Source organism: Antechinus flavipes, chromosome 3 (genome assembly GCF_016432865.1).
Source record: "Antechinus flavipes isolate AdamAnt ecotype Samford, QLD, Australia chromosome 3, AdamAnt_v2, whole genome shotgun sequence".
Lineage (NCBI taxonomy): Eukaryota > Metazoa > Chordata > Mammalia > Dasyuromorphia > Dasyuridae > Antechinus > Antechinus flavipes.
Genome location: NC_067400.1, coordinates 280,593,747 through 280,612,201, shown reverse-complemented (window position 1 = coordinate 280,612,201; position 18,455 = coordinate 280,593,747). Strand labels below are relative to the sequence as shown.

The 18,455-nt window shown below is 36.8% G+C and overlaps 1 protein-coding gene across 2 annotated transcripts in view; it reads left to right on the top strand.

Annotated features, from left to right (window-relative positions):
- The first annotated feature begins 11,515 nt into the window (after positions 1-11,515).
- POLA1 (DNA polymerase alpha 1, catalytic subunit) overlaps positions 11,516-18,455 on the top strand; it is a 343,224-nt gene continuing 336,284 nt past the window's right edge. Inside the window, exon 1 of one of the 2 annotated variants that reach the window (XM_051985076.1) lies at positions 11,516-15,962. In XM_051985076.1, coding sequence (XP_051841036.1) covers positions 15,920-15,962 — 43 coding nt within the window. In that variant the 5' untranslated portion in view covers positions 11,516-15,919. The remainder of the gene's footprint in view (positions 15,963-18,455) is intronic. The other variant, XM_051985075.1, reaches the window with a different exon arrangement.

Here is an 18,455-nt window from a genome sequence, read left to right as displayed (position 1 = left end):
TTAAAGATATGAAACTTCAATTTTTCCTCTTTATCAAACTTATTTAAATTTATTCTGAACTCAAATCAGTCTAGTAAACATTTTTGCTCTTATTCTTTAAAAACAGTTTAAAAAACAAATATTAAGCATTATGCCAGAATTCTAATTGTTCATTTTAACAGCATCAGTGTTTCAATATGATTTTTATAAAGGTATTTTCCTCTTCGAACAACTGTCATATATGGTCATAGCAGTTGTAATGGTATAAGTAATTTACACTTATATAGTATTTTATGTATGTATGTATCTAACTTAAGATTCATTTAGTCCTTTAAATCTTTTGACACTATAATAATAATAGCTAGATTTAGTATTTTAAGTTTTGCAAAGATCTTTACCTATACAATCTTATTTGCTCTTGACAACAAGGCACAGTACCTTGCACATAGTTGATTGTTACTTGTCCTTTGTTCTTGTACTTGAATGATATCATTATGTTGGAGTCCAGTTACCATGTGTCTAACTGTGGCTGATCAAAACATGATGAACTCAGAATGCTTTGCCACAAGTCAGACACAAATAGACCTTATGAACATTTGGGGTGGTTTCTTTAACTTTGTGCATGTTGCATTTCTTCTGAGCTAATTCAATTTTGTTTTGTTCACAAAGCACAGCACTTTCTCGGATGAGGGCACATCATGCTGAGCAGTCCCGTGCCAGTGTCTCCCATGTCATACAATTGATTGTAAAGTTCTTAAGTTTTAAGAACTTGCACATAATAAGCACATAATAAATATTTATTAACTGACTAACAAACTGATAAGGGAGGTACTACTTATCCCTATTTTACAAAAGAAGAAAGTAAGACTGAGAGAGGTCAAGGGATTTTTCCATACCTACACAGCAAGTGTTTGAGCTTAGATTCAAATTCAGGACTTCCTAAAGCCAAGTCTGTTTTCTAGAGGGCTTATTCTTAAAGAGTCTGGAGCTTTAGCTCCTGGAAGCTGAAAGGTGAAGCTCAGGGTTAATTCTAGGAACCAACTTGATGAGGTCAAAATCAAAATGAATGTTGCTAAAGGACTTACTGTTAACATCCTTGTATAAAATACAAGCAGTCCAAACCTGTTTAGTTTTTTAACTCATTTTCCCTTTCCTTTCCACATTTAATTAATTCCTAAATCCTAATGCTTACACCTCTACAGTACCTTCCAAAATCTTCCCTGTCTTCTTTAGTTTTATAATCAGTCAAATACACATCTTCATTACTACATGTCTAGATAGCTGTAATGTCCTCCTTACTAGACATACCACCTCTATTCTTTTCTCTCTCCAGTTCATGATTTATTAAAACCCTTTGTATACACATCTAATCATATCACTCTTCTGCTCAAAATCCTTCTATGTCTCCCTATTGACTACAAAGTATTGCTCCAATTATATTTGACCCTCCATATCCTAATGCTTCCCTATTTGAAAAATTAGCATCTGGTTTTAAAAAAATGCCTAAAAAAGAGAAAAAAAAATTATAGAAGAAATTGAATCTGAGAGAAGTCAAATGACTTGTCCACAGTTGCACAGTTGATTGTTTCTAGAGTTGGATTCAAACACAGCACTTTCAAACTTCAAGTCCTTCATTCTTATTGGTCATGTTCAACAAAAAATATTAATAGTTTAGTGGTAAAGAGCTGAAAACTAAGCAGATGCCAATCAATTTGGGCATGACTGAAAAAAAACTATGGCACGTGAATGTAATAACAAAAAGAATGGTTCCAGAGAAATGTGGGAAGATTTAAATGAACAAACACAATATGAAGTGCATAGAACTAGGAAAACAATTTATAACATAAAAAGATTATAAAAATGAACAGCTTTGAAACACTTAAGAACAATACAATGACTAAATTTGGTTCCAGAGGAAAAAAAGATGAGGAATAATACTACCCACCTCTTGCCAAAGAGATAGATAATGAACTAAATATGTGGGAGGAAACGGTAGATTTTCAGAGATCAGGGAAGTTGAGAGATAGAGATGAAAGTAGATACAATTCCAGGCTTGGGAGACAGTGAAAATACCCAGACTTAGGAGATACAGTATCTGTCTTGTAGGGAGAACAGCAAGTGGTCCTAGTGTATAATAATAAATGCAAGGGAGAAACCAGATGATCTAGAAGTGAACTGGTTTCTTGGCCACTGTCCCAATCAATGAGGTTTTTGAAAATTGCCTGTTTTATTTACCAGTGTGGACTTACTATGGCTTCTGCTTTTCAGACCTGATGTGCCCAGCACACCAGTTCTTGTTCTTGCTTCTGTTCTAATGTCATCTTGCTCCCTGCCAAAGGTTCTCCCAGAATAACAGCAGCAGAAATTTGTAGCTGCTGTCAGCATACATTTTGAAAGTTCTCAGTCTCAAGGACAAATAGCAAGAAGCTCAAATGAACAATGGCAGACCTGTGGGCAACATAGTCTAAATCTCCCTCCATTATCTCAGATGGTTTTGTCTTGCTATAAAAGTATGCTCAGGGCAATCCTGATAGTCTTCCAATGAGAGAGGGAAAAAGATATATTACAAGTCCCAAAGGCCTGACAACTTTCAAAGAAGGAAGGGTGTAACAGTCTTAGGAGCATGCTCAAATGGTCTGCTTTTCTGTTTTCTCTATCACTCAGGTGTTTGAACAATGGGAACCTTGGAGAAAGGATTCCAGGGGGATGTTGTAGTAAGCTAGCCTGGTAAAGGAGCCCTAATAAGCCATGATACTTGGGACTTAATAAGTGTATGGTCATTGAACTTGGAACAGAGAATGTGCTATATAGAAATCAAATTAAGCTTTTTTAAAATTTTTTTATATCTTTGAAATAAATATTTCTTTGTAAAAAGCAATGTGATTAAATGGAACTAGAGTGCCAAGGAGCCTTCCCTCTATTTGAGGAAACACCATTAGTGGGGGGGAGTCATTTTCAGAGAGCCTAAACATTCTACCACAATTCCCTTAATGTTATAGAAGAACCCTGGGGAAGAAGCAGAAAGTAACATACCAAATCTTCAGAAAACAGAGACCAGGACAACCAATTTTACACATTGGATCTTATCTGGGATAACAATGAGTCCTTTGCTTTTTTGGAAAAAGATGGAGAGAGTCTCCACCAGTGACTTTTTGTTTTAGATAACTCTAGACTAGAGAACTAGAGAAAGATCTAAGAGGATTCTTCCATATCTGATGAAAATCTCAGAAATCATCACACACACACACACACACACACACACACACACACACACTCACCCATTGAGTCCTAAGTACTTTGGCTTATTAGGGTTCCCTTGCCAGGCTAGCTTGCTACAACATCCTCCTAGAATCCAGGCTCCAAGGTTTCTATTGTTCAAACTCCTGGGTGAGAGGACATGTTATGGGACTTAGAAAAGCAAGCCATCTGAGCATATCCCTAAGACCCTGTTACATACTTCCTTCTATTTGAAAGTTAGCAAAGGTTAATGATATCATCATAAAATCCAGAGGCCTTTATATGTTATGCACAGCAATGGAGTCTATAAAAATTGGAAAGATATGTATGTGTATTGATCACAGAACTTTGAACATGAATCCTAATGTGGGTCGGTATACTACACCATGGATACTAGATGCCCTACACTATTTGCTAGGCAGCCAGTGATTTTTTAGTCCTGGACTTCTCTGCAAGACACTACCAGATCCCTATATCTTAGAAAAACAAGAAAAGAATGAATATTTTTATCTGTCCACTTGGATTTTATCAGTTTGAGGGAATACCCCCCAAACGTCTTGGGGGTACCAGTATCTTTCACAGATTGAGAGAAAGCATGGGACATAAACTATTTGGAAGTGTTAGTGAATTTTGATGACACATTTAAATCCAATGAAGACACTGGATATAAATGAGGAGAAACTTAAAATGTTTTATTGGCTGAGAGAAGCTGGTTTGAAGCCATTAATTTACAAATGCCAGTTTTTCAGAGCTTCTGTTAAAAATGTGGGTCACTTTGTTTCCCATCAGAGAAAGTGCTTCTTAAGTAATCACTCCCATAAAATCTTAAAGACAATAAATTTGGGGGGATTTGGTAGTTACTATCACAAATCTGTTTTTGAAAAAAAATCCTATGTTGTTTTTGTTCTCTTATTGAATGACCTAACTTATAAATACATGCAATTGCAGAGCTCCAGAACCAGAAAGGCAAAATTATTTTAAAGTGTACAAAATCTTTTGGAGATAAATGGACAGACAAATGTGAAAAAGCTTTCAAGAACTTAATCAGCTGCCTTACCAACATGCACCTAGCTTATGTTGACCCAAATAAACTCTTTGATTTTTATATAGATTCCATTTTGGAAAGTTTGGGAACCATTCTGTACTAGTAAAGAGATAGTTACGAGAAACCAACTGCATTTGCCAGCAGAGATTTGACTGACAGTGAATCTCACTACCCTGTCCATAAGCTTGATTTCTTGACACAAAATGGGCCTTAACTGAGATGTTCAAGACTTTGTATATAGAGCAAAAAGAGTGTGGACTAATAACAATACATTGGCATATATCTTGACTAGTGCCAAGTTTGATTCAACACAGCATAGTGCCTGGCACATGGCAGGTGCTTACTAAATGTTTATTTATTGATATTGATTTATTGCTAGAGATAGGTACTAGCATTAGTCAGTTATCATGCATTATATGCCTGGTAAGACTAATGTAGATGTAGATATTGTGTCCAGAATACCACAGATCACTAGAACTTTGGAGATGTCAGAAAAAGGTATGAGAAAATCTGTGATATTAGAGCTACTGGAATCCAACTGGATGGAAGTATAGCTAAGAGTATGAGGCTTACATCAGATAGCCTGCCAAATGCACATGTAAATCCTGTGACATAGAACCAATATTACTTACTACAGATGTCTACAGTTTACTAGAGGCAAGAATAGATGGCTGATGAAGGATTAAGAGAAGTAATACAAGCCAAAAAGCAGAGTTATAATTCTATGTACCTGAAATTCTAGAGAAGGTCCTTCCTGCTGAAGTAATGGCTGGAGCTGTGTAATAGAGTGCTATATTAGACTCTGATTGATCCACACATGGAATGGGGAAGTAGCTGATTCTACCTTTAGCTTACAGCTCAATAGTCATGAATACTTTACATAGTGACTTTGGATATATGGGTCAAGGAAAAATCCTCAAGCTGGTAAGAAACCTGTTTTACTAGCCTAAGTAGTAAAAGTATGAGTCATCCTCTCAATGACTGACCATTTCACCAGATATGCACAGGATATTTGTTTTATATTTTTGAAGTAAATATTTCTTTGTAAAAAGTGATGTGGTTAAATGGAACCAGGGTGCCAGAGAATTTTCCCTGTACTTGAGGGAATACCATTAGTGGAGGGGAGTCATTTGCAGAGAGCCTAGACGTTCTACCAACCAAAAATTGTTAGAAATCGGCTACTGTTGCTAAAATGTTATGGGAAACATGTTTTTCAGTACATATATGAATTTCTTGCCAGGATGCACTCTCATCAAGGCTCAGCTTTTGAGAACACACTACTCAAAGAAAATTTGGCCTTCAGGCATCAAAAAGTCTAAAACTATTTCTTAACCAGGCTCCAGAGATACACATCTTGAATGTTTTAACCACATACTGTTAAACAGCATTATTACAGGGCAGGAGATTGGAACCCAAAGACAACTCCTTTCCAGCCCAAACCTACTCATCTCTATGCAGATTCAACCCACAGAGGTCTAATATACTGATAGCTAACCTAATATGGGCTCTAGCCCAAGTGCAGCCACACAAGTCCATAAACGATTCTTCTGGTAAGCTCATATCACCTACTAGCTCCAGAATAAGAACTGAGGGATCAGTTAGTGGTAAGAGCACTAGATCTATTAGATTTATAATAACCACTAGACTAACTTATAATGTTATAGGTAAACGATATGGTTACACATGTCTCTAGGGGACAATGCTAAAGATTACCCATGTGAAATGCATCTTGCATATAATTGCATGTTTATTGCTACACATGTAATTGCTGCACTTTTGAGTATGTTTCTTACTTCACTGTTATGTTTGACTATGTTTTATGTCATATCCATAGCAATGTCTGTTAACTGTTTTGTATATGTTAGTATATGTATATACTAATGCTTATAGACAAATTGCATTATATATAAATGCCTACTGACAGTGTTATTGTTGTAGTTAGCTAGCTTTGTTTTGTTACAAACACATTGCTTTTGATTGACCATGTACTGTGGATTTGCATGAAATTTCAAAATATTAATGTGTTATATCATATATAATATATACATATATATGTATGTATGTATATATATATAGTTAAGCAGGATGTCACTATGGTATTCTCCCAGGTGATGCTCTATATAATGTCATGTCTACTACATGTACTGTTAGTATGCATTTGTTTTATTTTTGTTCCAATGATATCAAAGGTTAGCTACCTGGGACTTCAGTAAAATAACGTTATTGTTTAAAATGTTTGTGATGTTAAATGATGTTTGTGTTTATATTGTATAGTTAAGGTTTGGGGCTAATCTCAGTAGATCTTTATAAGGGCCCAGGGGAGGAATGTAACCTGAGTTCCAAAGCTCATTGGTATAGCACTGTTTCCTTATTGGTGAAGATTACTCTCCCAGATCTGCATGACAAATGGGGCAGAGTTGGGGAAAGCAGAAGAAAGATCTGGCCTTTATAAAATCTTTCCCATTTTTAGTTCAAGCTGTGCTGGCTTCTGGCCTTGAGAGAGAAGATGGATGATACTAATCTCATTTCAGGTTGTTGAAAGGAGAAAAGTCTCTAGGGAAAAACCCTGATATGAGAAGATCTAGTAGTATCCAGTAATTTCCCCATTCTTAGTTTGCTATGCTAGAGACTTAGGGAAATTTGGATGAGACTTGGGACTCTCTCTTGGTTGAGATAAGTTATCTCAATTCCAAGGGAAGGTCTCCATCACTCTATGTTATCTGATAACATTTTCTTATATGTACACTTTTTTCTGATGTTTATTTTGTTATTAACTTGGGTAAATAAATTTTGGTTTTGTTTTCATCTTTTTTGCTATTTATTATGTGTTTTGATTGTGGAATTAACATTTGGTGGGAAATTAAACCTTGAACTCTCCTTTGAAATCCCCCTTTCCCATTAATGATTAGCAATCAGGAATTTAGCCTGAATCTGAAAAATATATCTTTTAGGCCAATGATATTTAAAAATGCAGATAAATATAATTCTAGCTTGATATTCCTCTCTCTAAAGAGAATAGAGTAGTGGCCCTTAATATATTTTCAGTGAATTATAGAATTCAGGACTTGAGTTAAGCTACTAGAAATATTCCTACAAGTAGGATTCAGTGAGTAGAAAAGACCCAAAGGACCCCCAAAATGAGGAAGATGAAAAGAGCAAGTTTATGACTATAATACTAAACTAAATAAAAAACATACATGCCCACATGCAAAATTACTCTATTCTTAGCAATGACATACAGAGCAGTGGACAAAACTTGCATTAGAATCGCTGAGAACTTATTAATTGAATGCTTATGTTCTAGGTACTATGCTAGGTGGTGAGAAAAGAAAAACAAAAAAATGAAACAATTTCAGCCCTCAAGGAAGTTACATTCTATCAGAAGAGGCAGTCATATGATATATATAAAATATATGTGTGATGGGGACTAGTGCATATGTCTGAATGCCTCTTATGGCATTTCCCTACATGCCTCCATGTGGAGAAGATTCAGAATGCTGCTTCTGGCAGAACTGTGATGACATGTAATAGCTATGGTTGGGAGAGACTCTAGAGTAGATGCAGACATTCTATAGCTGAAGCAGCTGTTCAGCTGACCACAGATAAGAGGAGTTTTTGGCTATAGCTGTAAAACTGGAATGCAGCTACATCAAAAGATCTTCATCAGCACTGGTCTCTTTCTTTTTGTCTGCTCTCTCTTGGTAAATCTCTGGTGATCTGACTTCTTTGCTAACTGTGTGTAGTGAAATCAGAGAAGAGGACTTGTGATCTCTTGCTCTAATACTGATATCTTGACTCTGGAAATGACTTCTATTCATTGCCTCCCTTAGCTTTTGTTTTTTTCCTTCTAGGTGAAGGAAATTAATCTGGAAGCTCTGACCTTGTGAATTCTGAGAGGTCAGGAGAACAAACTTCCAGTCATAACTGGAATTTGGGAGTTAGTTAGAATCCATGCTGAATTTTGCAGCTGACTTTGCATCAATGAATGAAGGAATAAGGAATAACCTTTGACAATTGTCCTCCATAATGTGTTGGTCATTTACACTGTTAATAAAACTTTTCCATTACAGGCAGCAGTGATTCCACTAAAGATGCCAGCTGTGAGGACCAGATATTTGTGGAGGAAATAACAGCAGAATTAACCTTAATAACTCAGAAACAAGTCAACCACCTCCATAACAATTATTTTAATGGATGGTTGGTCTTATTCTGACATTTTCTCATAGCATTGAAAAGTATAATTTAGATGTTTATATTAAAAGGACAACTGGGGACAAGAGATGTACCCTAGTGTTATGGATAATGTCTGGACTGGGGACTCAGGAGACCCAAAGTCTACTCCTGGCTCTGGTTCTGGCTCTAATTAGTTATATTCAAGTCCCTTCATTATTCTGGACTTAAATTGTTTTATCAATTGAATGATGGGGATGCTAGATCAGAGATTCTTAAAATGGAGTCTATAAATGCTAATGGGGACTATGAGTTTATGAACTTAGATGGAAAAAACTTAAATCTTTATTTTCATTAACTTCTATTTGAAATTTAGCATTTCCTTCAATTAGGAGGAAATTATTATTCTAACATGGGATCCATAGACTTCAATAGACTGATAAAGGAGCCCACATGATTCCTGGAATAGCTGATTTCTAAGATTCTTTACATTGTTAACATTCTGATTCTCTTGGTTCTAACTAAGATGTCTCCCAGTCAGTTTGGAGTTAGATGATGAAGTTAGAAGTATCTACTGAATGCTGAACACTATACTAAAAGCTTGGGGAGATAGCAAGATTAAATATGAAATGATATCTGTTCTTAAACACATTGTAGCTTGTGAAGGGGATACACATTTGTGAATCACCCTAATACAAAATGATACATGGTAAATTCTTTAGAGGGGTGCAAAACAAATATCATTGAGAGATTCAAAAGGGGAATTTTCTTTACAAGGAGGGTGTAGAAGCAAGAGAGAAGAAATTCAAGCCCCTGCTAATAGGGACCTGTACAAAGATGATACTAGTAGAAACAGAGCTGAGATAACTTGAAATTTTTTGGAGGCAGAACTTAACTGGTTGGATGTACCGAGTGAGGGAAAAGGAAGAATCAAAAACACCAGTTTCTCAAATGTGGGAGAACGTAGTGCAAGTAATAAAAAGAGAGCAAGGTTTGGTAAAAGGTCACACTAAACTTTTAAGTCAGCATAAATTAACATTTAAGACATAGTCTCATTTTGGGAGGGGGGGAAGGTCAGGCAGAGGTGTCCTTTTTTGAGACAGAATTTAGAAAACTTCTTAGTTCCTAGACATGAACACTTGGGGATCAAATGTCTAAGAAAGCATTGTGTAGGAGTAAATACTTGTGGAGATATTTGCATTTCTAGAGCTCAGGCAATATAACTATCAGTATTGAATAGAGTTCAGACTGGCATGAGTTTCCTAAGCAAAATTGAAAGTAGATCCAGGAGAAACCCCAGGATTTTGCTTTGGTTAGAATGAAAATGAAAAAGATTCCTACTAATAGGGATTATGGGAAGCTTTTAGTCAGCATCAGGCTAACTACTATCTCCTCGTAAAAGACTTTCAGGGGGGAATTCACCTTCTTACTCATTAAGGAGGCTCTCTCTCTTGTCTGTCTTTCGCTTCTCTTCTCCCCCTCCTCCTCTCTCCCCCCATGAAAGCATACTCATTCACTCACACCTGATTTGAATAAAATTATTGAATCTGCTGAAATTCAACAAAAAAGCATTTATTAAATATGTCAAGCACTATTTCTGGAATTAGTGACACAAAGTAAAAAATTAAATAGCTTTTGCTTTCAAGGAGCTTACATTTCTTCACTATAATTTATTCCAAAAGTTCAAGAAGTTCATATTTTGTTAGAGTTAAGTAATCTTGGAATTCACACTCAGTCTGGATGGATTATGAATGAACTTTGGCACTGGCTATACAAGTTTAGTTCTTATCAGAAAGTTATGCTTTTACCAGGGGTTAAATTTTTTTTAGGAATAGAAAGCTTTTATAGATAACTCATTATAGAGCATTCAAGGTTAACAAAATGATTGTTAAACATGAGTATATTTTAAAAGAAAGCCAATGAGCAGGAGGAGATATTTTTGGTATTGAGAGCCTTCATGGCTGTTATACCAATCAAACCAAGGTAGTCCATTCTTTATGGAGACAAATACCTTTCGGGAGGTTACTGTGCCCACTCTTTTTCAGAAGGGGAAAATAGGTCAAGATTCACATTTAAATACCTCCCAAAAGTCACTTATTCTCAACAGTTGGCTCCAGTGGAAAAAAGTTGCATTATGATGTTCTAGGAATTGCTCATTATTGAGTTGAGCTGAGATATAATGTCATCATTTGGAAGGAACTAAGTTCTCAATTACAGAGAATTTAGTTTACTTTAAAGTACTATCCAGATCTTATCAATACATGCACAAAGCTTTTCTCTTCCTTCTTTCCTTTCTTCCTTTCATCTTTTTTTCTTCCCCAGGCAATTTATATAGCCAAAATAAAGAACATATTTGATTATATATTAACAAAAAGTTTGGAACCTGTAGAAGAAATTACCTTGAGTAAAGTCATCATTTGTCTCTGGGGTATATATAGCATCAATAAGGGAGCACAAAAGTCTCTAGATGCAGACTTTCAGAGATCAGTCATAATTCCATATCACTATGAAGAGGAAGGCTTGTTACAAAGTCCTGAAAATAGAACCAAAAATGTAATCTCCCACTAATGGTGGCACAGCTGGGCACGGGCCAACTGGAATATTGCAAGTTGTTACTAGTATCAGTGCATAAAGATAACAATGCAAATCATGAGGTTGTCTACAGATTTTGGTAGGACTTCCTTGATTATATTATTGGATAGGCTCAATTTTACAATTGATTCCTCTCTTTCATAGAGGAATACTACTGTTCTCATGGCAGTAGATTGTTTCTCAAAGATGTGACACTTGGAGTAGAAGCAGAGACAGAACAATCTGGACAATTGGAGAAAACAAGATATTCAATAGGTACAACATTGTAAAGGAGAAAAACTATTAAAAGACCTCAGAAATCTGATCAGTGAAATAAATCATAATTCCGGAAGACTGAAGATGAAGTGGTTAATCAGAGGTACAGAAGGAGACATACATTTTTAGACAGACCAACTGATGGATTTATTTTTTGTGATTGTAGTTGTTACAAAGAAAGGTTTTTGAGGAGAGGTAATGGAGAGGTAGTAATAGTGAAAATGATACTAAAAAATAGAAGGGATGTTAAATAGTAAAAACAAGAAACCAAAGAGATTAGACATTCTAAAGATAGTGTTGGAACTACCTTATTAGATTTGGAATATTCAAAAAGAAACACAAATTGTAGTGAAGATTCAGAGTTCTATATGTGGTTCTTTTTTGTTTTTCCTGGGAAAGTTCATGTCTGTTAATACATATCAAATTCATAAAAAAGACAATTTTATTTCCTTTTAAAAATTCAATTTTATTTTAGTTCTTTCGGACCTCTATCCCCTCCCCTTATGAATGAGAAGGCAAGAAATACAATATTCCTTATACATTTGGTATTAACCAAACCAAAACTCTGCATTAGGCATGTTCAGAAAATGAGAAAAGGTAAGAGGAAAAAAAATATGCTTTCATCTAAAGTTCATCAGTTCTCTTTCTGGAGATAGAAAACATTTTTCATTGTGAGTCCTTTGCAATTGTCATGGATTACTGTACTGAGTAGTTTCTAAGTCTTTCAATTGATTGTCTCTAAAATATTGCTGTTACCATGTAAATTGTTCTGCTCATTTCACTCTGCATCAGTTCAAAAATAATTTTTTAAAAAATGATTTTGATTCCATGTTTTAAACGATTTATTATTTGCCTCAACTAAGATGTGATTTTTTTTTTCAGAATATTTACTTGCATAGGTTTCTCACATTGTCTCAGACCTATAGTCTACAATAAGTTCTCAAGAGGATTTCAAAAGAGCATTTGAAATTCAGTTGTTAATTACCCCAATGTATTGCACATAAGTCAATGGATTGGTAAAGTATAAAAATGAGGATTTTCATAGTAGTGATGCTGTCATACTACACTTTCTTCAGGACTGAATTTAGTTTCTGCTAATAGGAGATTTTTGCCAGGAATTATGATGGAAAAGTGATTTTTGGTATCCTATAAAATCACCCCATATAGCTGACTAGTAAACATATCAGAGATTCAGCAAATTCATGCTTTGAAAAATTGGGAATCAAATTTACAAATGAAGAAACTGGGCCATCTAATTATTAAATGGACACAGAAACTGGGAAGTGGGGGAAAAACAAAATCATCTGCAAAATAGAAACCCAGAAATTAAGACTGGCTAAAAAATATATCTCTGGGTATGAATCCCTCCCTGGCTTTAAATGATATTTTTATCATCTCTTAGTATCTGAATTCAGGGAGTTATGATCCAGTACTACTAATGACCTGGAAGATTCAGATAGTCTCCATTTTAAGAAAAGTTTAAGTTTAAGTTCAAGAAGGATTTGAAAAAGGACTATCTTTTATCATAGGTATGGAGTGGGTATTTCTTTAAACTGGGCCAGTATTTTGATTTATTTTGCTTGTTTCATTGGTGGGGGAGAAGGTTAGGGTGGAATCATTGGCAAGGAAAAGCAATGTAAAAAAAGGCTTTTTAAAAATTCTTTGTCAGACCTTAAATTGGCCCCATATCTAGATTTCAAATCTTCCTCACTATGCTTTTAAAAATCATTGAATTCTTTTAAGATTCAGCTAATAAGCTATTTCCTGTCATTTCTTATTAGTTATACTGTTATTCAATTGTTTTTTGGTCATATTGGCTTCTCTGTGACCTCATTTAACCTTTTCCTGGCTAAAGCAATGGAATGGTTTGCCATTTCCTTCTCCAGCTAATTTTTTCCATGAGAAAACTGAAGCAACAAGGGTTAAGTCACATAGGTAGTGTCTGAAGCCAAATTTGAACTCAGAAAGAGTCTTTTCTTATTTTAGGCCTGGCATTCTATCCTCTACGCCACCTAGCTGCCCCTCTTATTAATTATTCATCCCTAATTTTACATTCTAAGGAAAATCAGTTTGAGACAAGAGATAAAGAAATATATTTTCACTTCGTCAACACTTCATGTGTTCTGGTAGGTGTAGGTAATATAAAGAAACAACAAAAAGCAAAAATGGATTTGGATTAAAAACAGACTCAAAATTCAATGTCTCAAATAAAATATGGTTAGTTTTTTCTTGCTGTGAGTCAGAAGAAAACAAAATTTACAAATAAGTTTGTCTTTTATAAGCCTGTGAAACACAAACTGTCACATTAATTTAGAAATATCTTTTTCTCCTTTAATGCCGAGTTCCAAATAAGATATGCAGGGTAGTTCTATGGCAGCTTTCCAAACTATGAGCCACATGAGTGATGACTAAGCCGAAGTGCCAAAGAAAGACAATATAGTCTCTATGGTGGCATCAGTTGCCCTTGCTGGGGTGAGGGAGAAGGGAACCATCTGCCATGTAGAAAAGTTAATCATGAAACTGCTGTTTTTCACCAAAAAGAATGATAGGTGGCATTATAAATATTCACAAAAGAGTCATAGGGAAAATTTTTAAAAGTTTAAACATTGGAATTCTATTGGAACAAAATTTTATATAGCCTTGACTAATGGAAAGCTGCCCTATTGAATACTTGGAAAAGAAAGTTCTTGTCAATAAAATTCCTGGCACTGTCAAATGGATAATTTTTGTCAGCAGAAATGACTTTAAAGATCTATTACAATCTCTCCTATTAGAATATGAATATAAGTTCCTTATATAAGGAAATTCTTCCTAACACTCAAGGAGATTTACAACATAGTGGATACAACATTCCACCCAGGTTCCAGAGAGTGAGTTCAAATCCTGCCTTCTACCTTAGTTATGTGGCCCTAGGCATGTAATCTCACCTCTACTGACCTGGGTTTTGTCAGTAATAAAGTGGGGAAAATAGTAATATCCACTTTACAGGATTGTGGCGAGGTTCAAATAAAATAATATAGGTAAAGCGCTTTGCAAATCTTAAGTCATTTTGTAAATGCAAGCTATTATTATATTTCCACTTCCCGCTACCTTAGCTTCATCATCAAAAACAGTACGGAGATTAAGATTGATTTTCCTTACAGCGATATTACATATTTGTTTGCATGTTGTCTATTAAATTATAAACTTCTTGAGTGCAGGGGCTGTCTTTTTTACCTTTTTTTTTTTTTTTTTTGGTATCTAGCATTTAGCGTAGTGCCTGACACTTACTAGTTGCTTAATAAAGTTTATTGATTGACTTCACCCAGGTAATTCTCAAAAGGACTGCTGATCTTCAGTAGAGGAAGTTTCTTCATCAGGCATTCCCTGTACCAAAGAAAACACAGGGCAGATACAAAAAAGACATTTCAAGGTATTAGATGTGATTATGTCTAAATTTCTTTCTAAGTCCTAAAACCTAAATTGGCTAGCAACGGAAACTGGACTGGGACTAAGTATACAGCACGGACATTCTGAAAATTAATAATTAGTGCTGACAATAAGGGGTCCTCAAACTTTTTAAATAGGGGGCCAGTTCACTGTCCCTCAGACTGTTGGAGGGCCCGACTATAGTAAAAACAAAAACTTTGTTTTGTGGACCTTTAAATAAAGAAACTTCATGGCCCTGGGTGAGGGGAATAAACATCCTCAGCTGCCGCTGGCCCGCGGCCGTAGTTTGAACTCGAGTTCCAAGGAAGCACATTCTAGGTGCACAGATGCTTTTAGATGGCAGAAGAAAAGAGACAAAAAAGAGAAGGAAAGAGAGAAGAGAGAAAAGATATTAGATAGAATTCAGAGGAGAATGAGGAGGGGTGGTGGGAGGAAAGGACAGAAAGAAAGGGAGGGAGGGAAAGAGAAAAAGGGAGGGGAAGGAGAATTTAAAAGACAGGGGAGAAGAGTCAGAAGAGGTAAGAGAAGGGGGGAAAGGAAAGAAAAAATAGAGGACAAAGAAATGAAAAAAAAAATACAAGAACCGGGCTGGTGCTCTCTTTCACTCTCTCCCTGCTTAAAAATAATCCCATCATCATGGGATCCATCTTACCCCGTGAAAATAAAGAACCTGGACACACTCATAGGTTGAAGGAAAAAAAAAAAAAAAAAACAACCCACACAAATAAGCCAAGTCCCCGCAAGACTCTTGAGTAAAAAATGGACCTTGCAACTTCAAATCCATTACTTTTCTACCCTCCCGCGCCTTATTTAAAGGAATTCAAGTCCCAGAACCCGAGAGTCGTCCTCCTCGCCACCCGTGGTACGCTAGGTCGATTCCGGTCCTCTGCTCCTGGACAATCTGCGCTTGCGCTTATGCCCCGGTCAGACTTCTTTCAAGCGCCCGACCACTTTCTTTTTCGACTCTCAACCCAGCCTGGGTCTCCAACGGGTCTCTAAGGACTCCAGAGCGCGCCGAAACACAGAGAGATACCAAGAAGGAGGAGCTAGCGTGAGGACACGCCCAAGAAGTAACCGGCGACACTGGCCTTCCGGACGGAAGTAGGAAGCCCTCGGCAGGCGCTGATTGGATCTCGGGGAAGCGCGTGTCTCTGCCCCCGCGCCAGTTTCAGGCGCGTTGGCGCGGAATCCTGAGCCGGAGTCTCACGGACCATGGCGCCGGTGCACAGCGCAGAGCCCGAGCCTGAGAGCAGCGGTGAGGACGTAGACGGGAGCGCCGCGAAGGCTGCGTGCTCGGAGACAGGGGGAGCCGCTAAAGCCCATGCAGTCCCTGACCAATTCTGGCAGGCGGGCAACACCCGAGGATGGAGGCACCCTGGTTTCCGTCTATGATGCTCAGACTGTTGCGGCGCGTGCGGAGCGTCTGGCTCCCTTCACGGAGCAGCCTCTCGCTGGGAGGGGGGGAAGGGGGTCTTCTGGAGGTTTAGGGAAGGGAAGGAGGCTGGTGAGAGCGGGTGTGGTGGAAATAGGTTGTAGCATCACCAGATGGCAGACCTGCGTCTGCAGATGCGTGGCCCCTCCTTTCTTATCCCGCCGTGGGGGTTGGGGTGGGTGGGGGCTAGCTGACTCGGGAAAGGTGCGGGGCGGTGGCTGCTCGGTTACGCTCCCTAGAAAGGGAGACTTATTAACTCCGTTCCCGGCATCCTAGACTCCGGCTTGTTAGTGCTGGTAAGGACCTTTGAGATCATCCAGTTCAGTTCCTTCGTTTTACAGTTGAGGAAACTGAGACCCAGCAATAGGAGATAAGAAATCTGTTGCAGGAGTTTTTGCTTCAAAAGCTTTTGGTCTCTGAGCTTCATGACACCTTTTTTCCTATTTGCTTTCACTCTTCCTCTCCTTCCCCCTCATCCTTTTATACTAGACATTGTTTCTCGATTTAACTTGAACTTTGGGTGTCAATCAAGTCCTATTTCTTCCCCTTTCTTGGGCACTCTTAGAAGTCCTGCATATTTGCATTCCAATGCGAGGTTGACCCATATGAGGGGCTTTCTTGACTCTGTATCTTCACCTCTCAGACTTAGGAAACATAACTTTTTTTTTTTTAATTATTCTATTTCTTTCTTTCTTTCTTTCTTTCTTTTTTTTTTTTTTTGCCTGTTTCTCTCAAATTCTGGTGTCTGAGAATGGGCTGGTATATAAACAGCACGTTGTGGATGTGGAACAGATGGTGGACGTCATTATTACATGAGTACATTACATACAGTGTTTCCTAAGTGCTGTTACTAGGAAAAGTTGTTTTGGTTTTTAAATTGTAGTTTTCTACTTTGTGGATTTTTAAGTGGTTTTCTGGTTGTACTAAGGAAAATGTTGGAAGTATTGTTTAATAATAGTGTTTGCACTCTAGTCATTTGCTTATGGGCTTAAAAATAATTCTGACAAGTTAGTACTAGTATTTTTGTGTTTTTATATCACAGAAATGCTTAAGAATGAATATCTTTAATTCTGTAAAATAGAATTGAAAAATTCTAATCGAGGTACTGGACTTTCAAGTGAATATGAGTAATAAGTTCGAAAGACTTGAGTCTTTTTTACTTAAAAAAACTTAATGACTTTGAAGGACCTTTGCCTTCCTGGCCTGTTATTTTTATCTCTTGCCAAATTGATAGCTTCATAATAATGAAAACTTCCCAATCAGCTTCGGTTTCATTCACCAGGTTGTAAATGACAAATGTGAGTTTTAGAGAAAATGCTCCAGTGGAGATCTGAAGCATTAAGATAGCGAAGTATATCTATTTGGTTTGGGAAACTGTCAAGATTGCATTACAAAGGGAACATATGAACATGCATTTTGACCTATCATTTAAGCAGTGATTTGCTGTTAAGCTCTTCTTTTATCTTTTAAAAACTGAACTTCATCAGGGAACATCAAAAATCACTCCTTGGTTGATGCTGTGCAATCTAGAAACCACTCAAGTTACAGGCTGTGATTATGTTGCTTTGATGGGCTTGTGACTAGAATGTTTCCTTTGGAACATTCTAAAAGATTCATTTATTGTGTCTTTGTGATAAATCTGGTTTCTATAGACTTTCCGGGGTGGGGGTGGGGGGACGAGTGCAGATAGTTCTTTTTAGCCTAGCATTTGTGATTGTTAGAATCAGCCATTTTTTCCCCTCTTCATTTCTCTCTCTCCATGGATTTATACATGTGAAGAAATGTTTAAAAAGGGAAAGGGGATTTTTTTTTTTTTTTATGTTTAAATTAGAGAGTCAAGGCCCATTGTTTTCCTTGGGTATCAGAACACAGGGACAATTAGATCGCTTGAAAATCTTATAAGCAGTAGTTGACCTACACATGATTTTTTATCTTCCTGGAAAGATGGAAAGTTTATAATAAAGCATTGTCTGTAAGCTTCTGATTATTCCTGGTGCTGTACTAGGTATACTACTGAGAGAATTACTAGGTAATAATAGCTAATAATAACAATAGCTGGCATTTATGTTTTATAAGGCCCTAAATAAATATCCTCATTTTATTCTCACGATAATCATGGGAAGGTAGGTGCTATTATTACTCTCATTTTATAGGTGAGGAACCTGAAATTGAGTTGTTAAATGACTTACTAGGGTCATTCAGCAAGTAAGTTTTTGAGGTTAAATCTTCCTGACTGCAAGCTCAGTACACTTATCATTGTCATTTAGTTGCAAGATCAAGTTCTTACCCTCTCGGGGATACATTGCAGTATCTAGT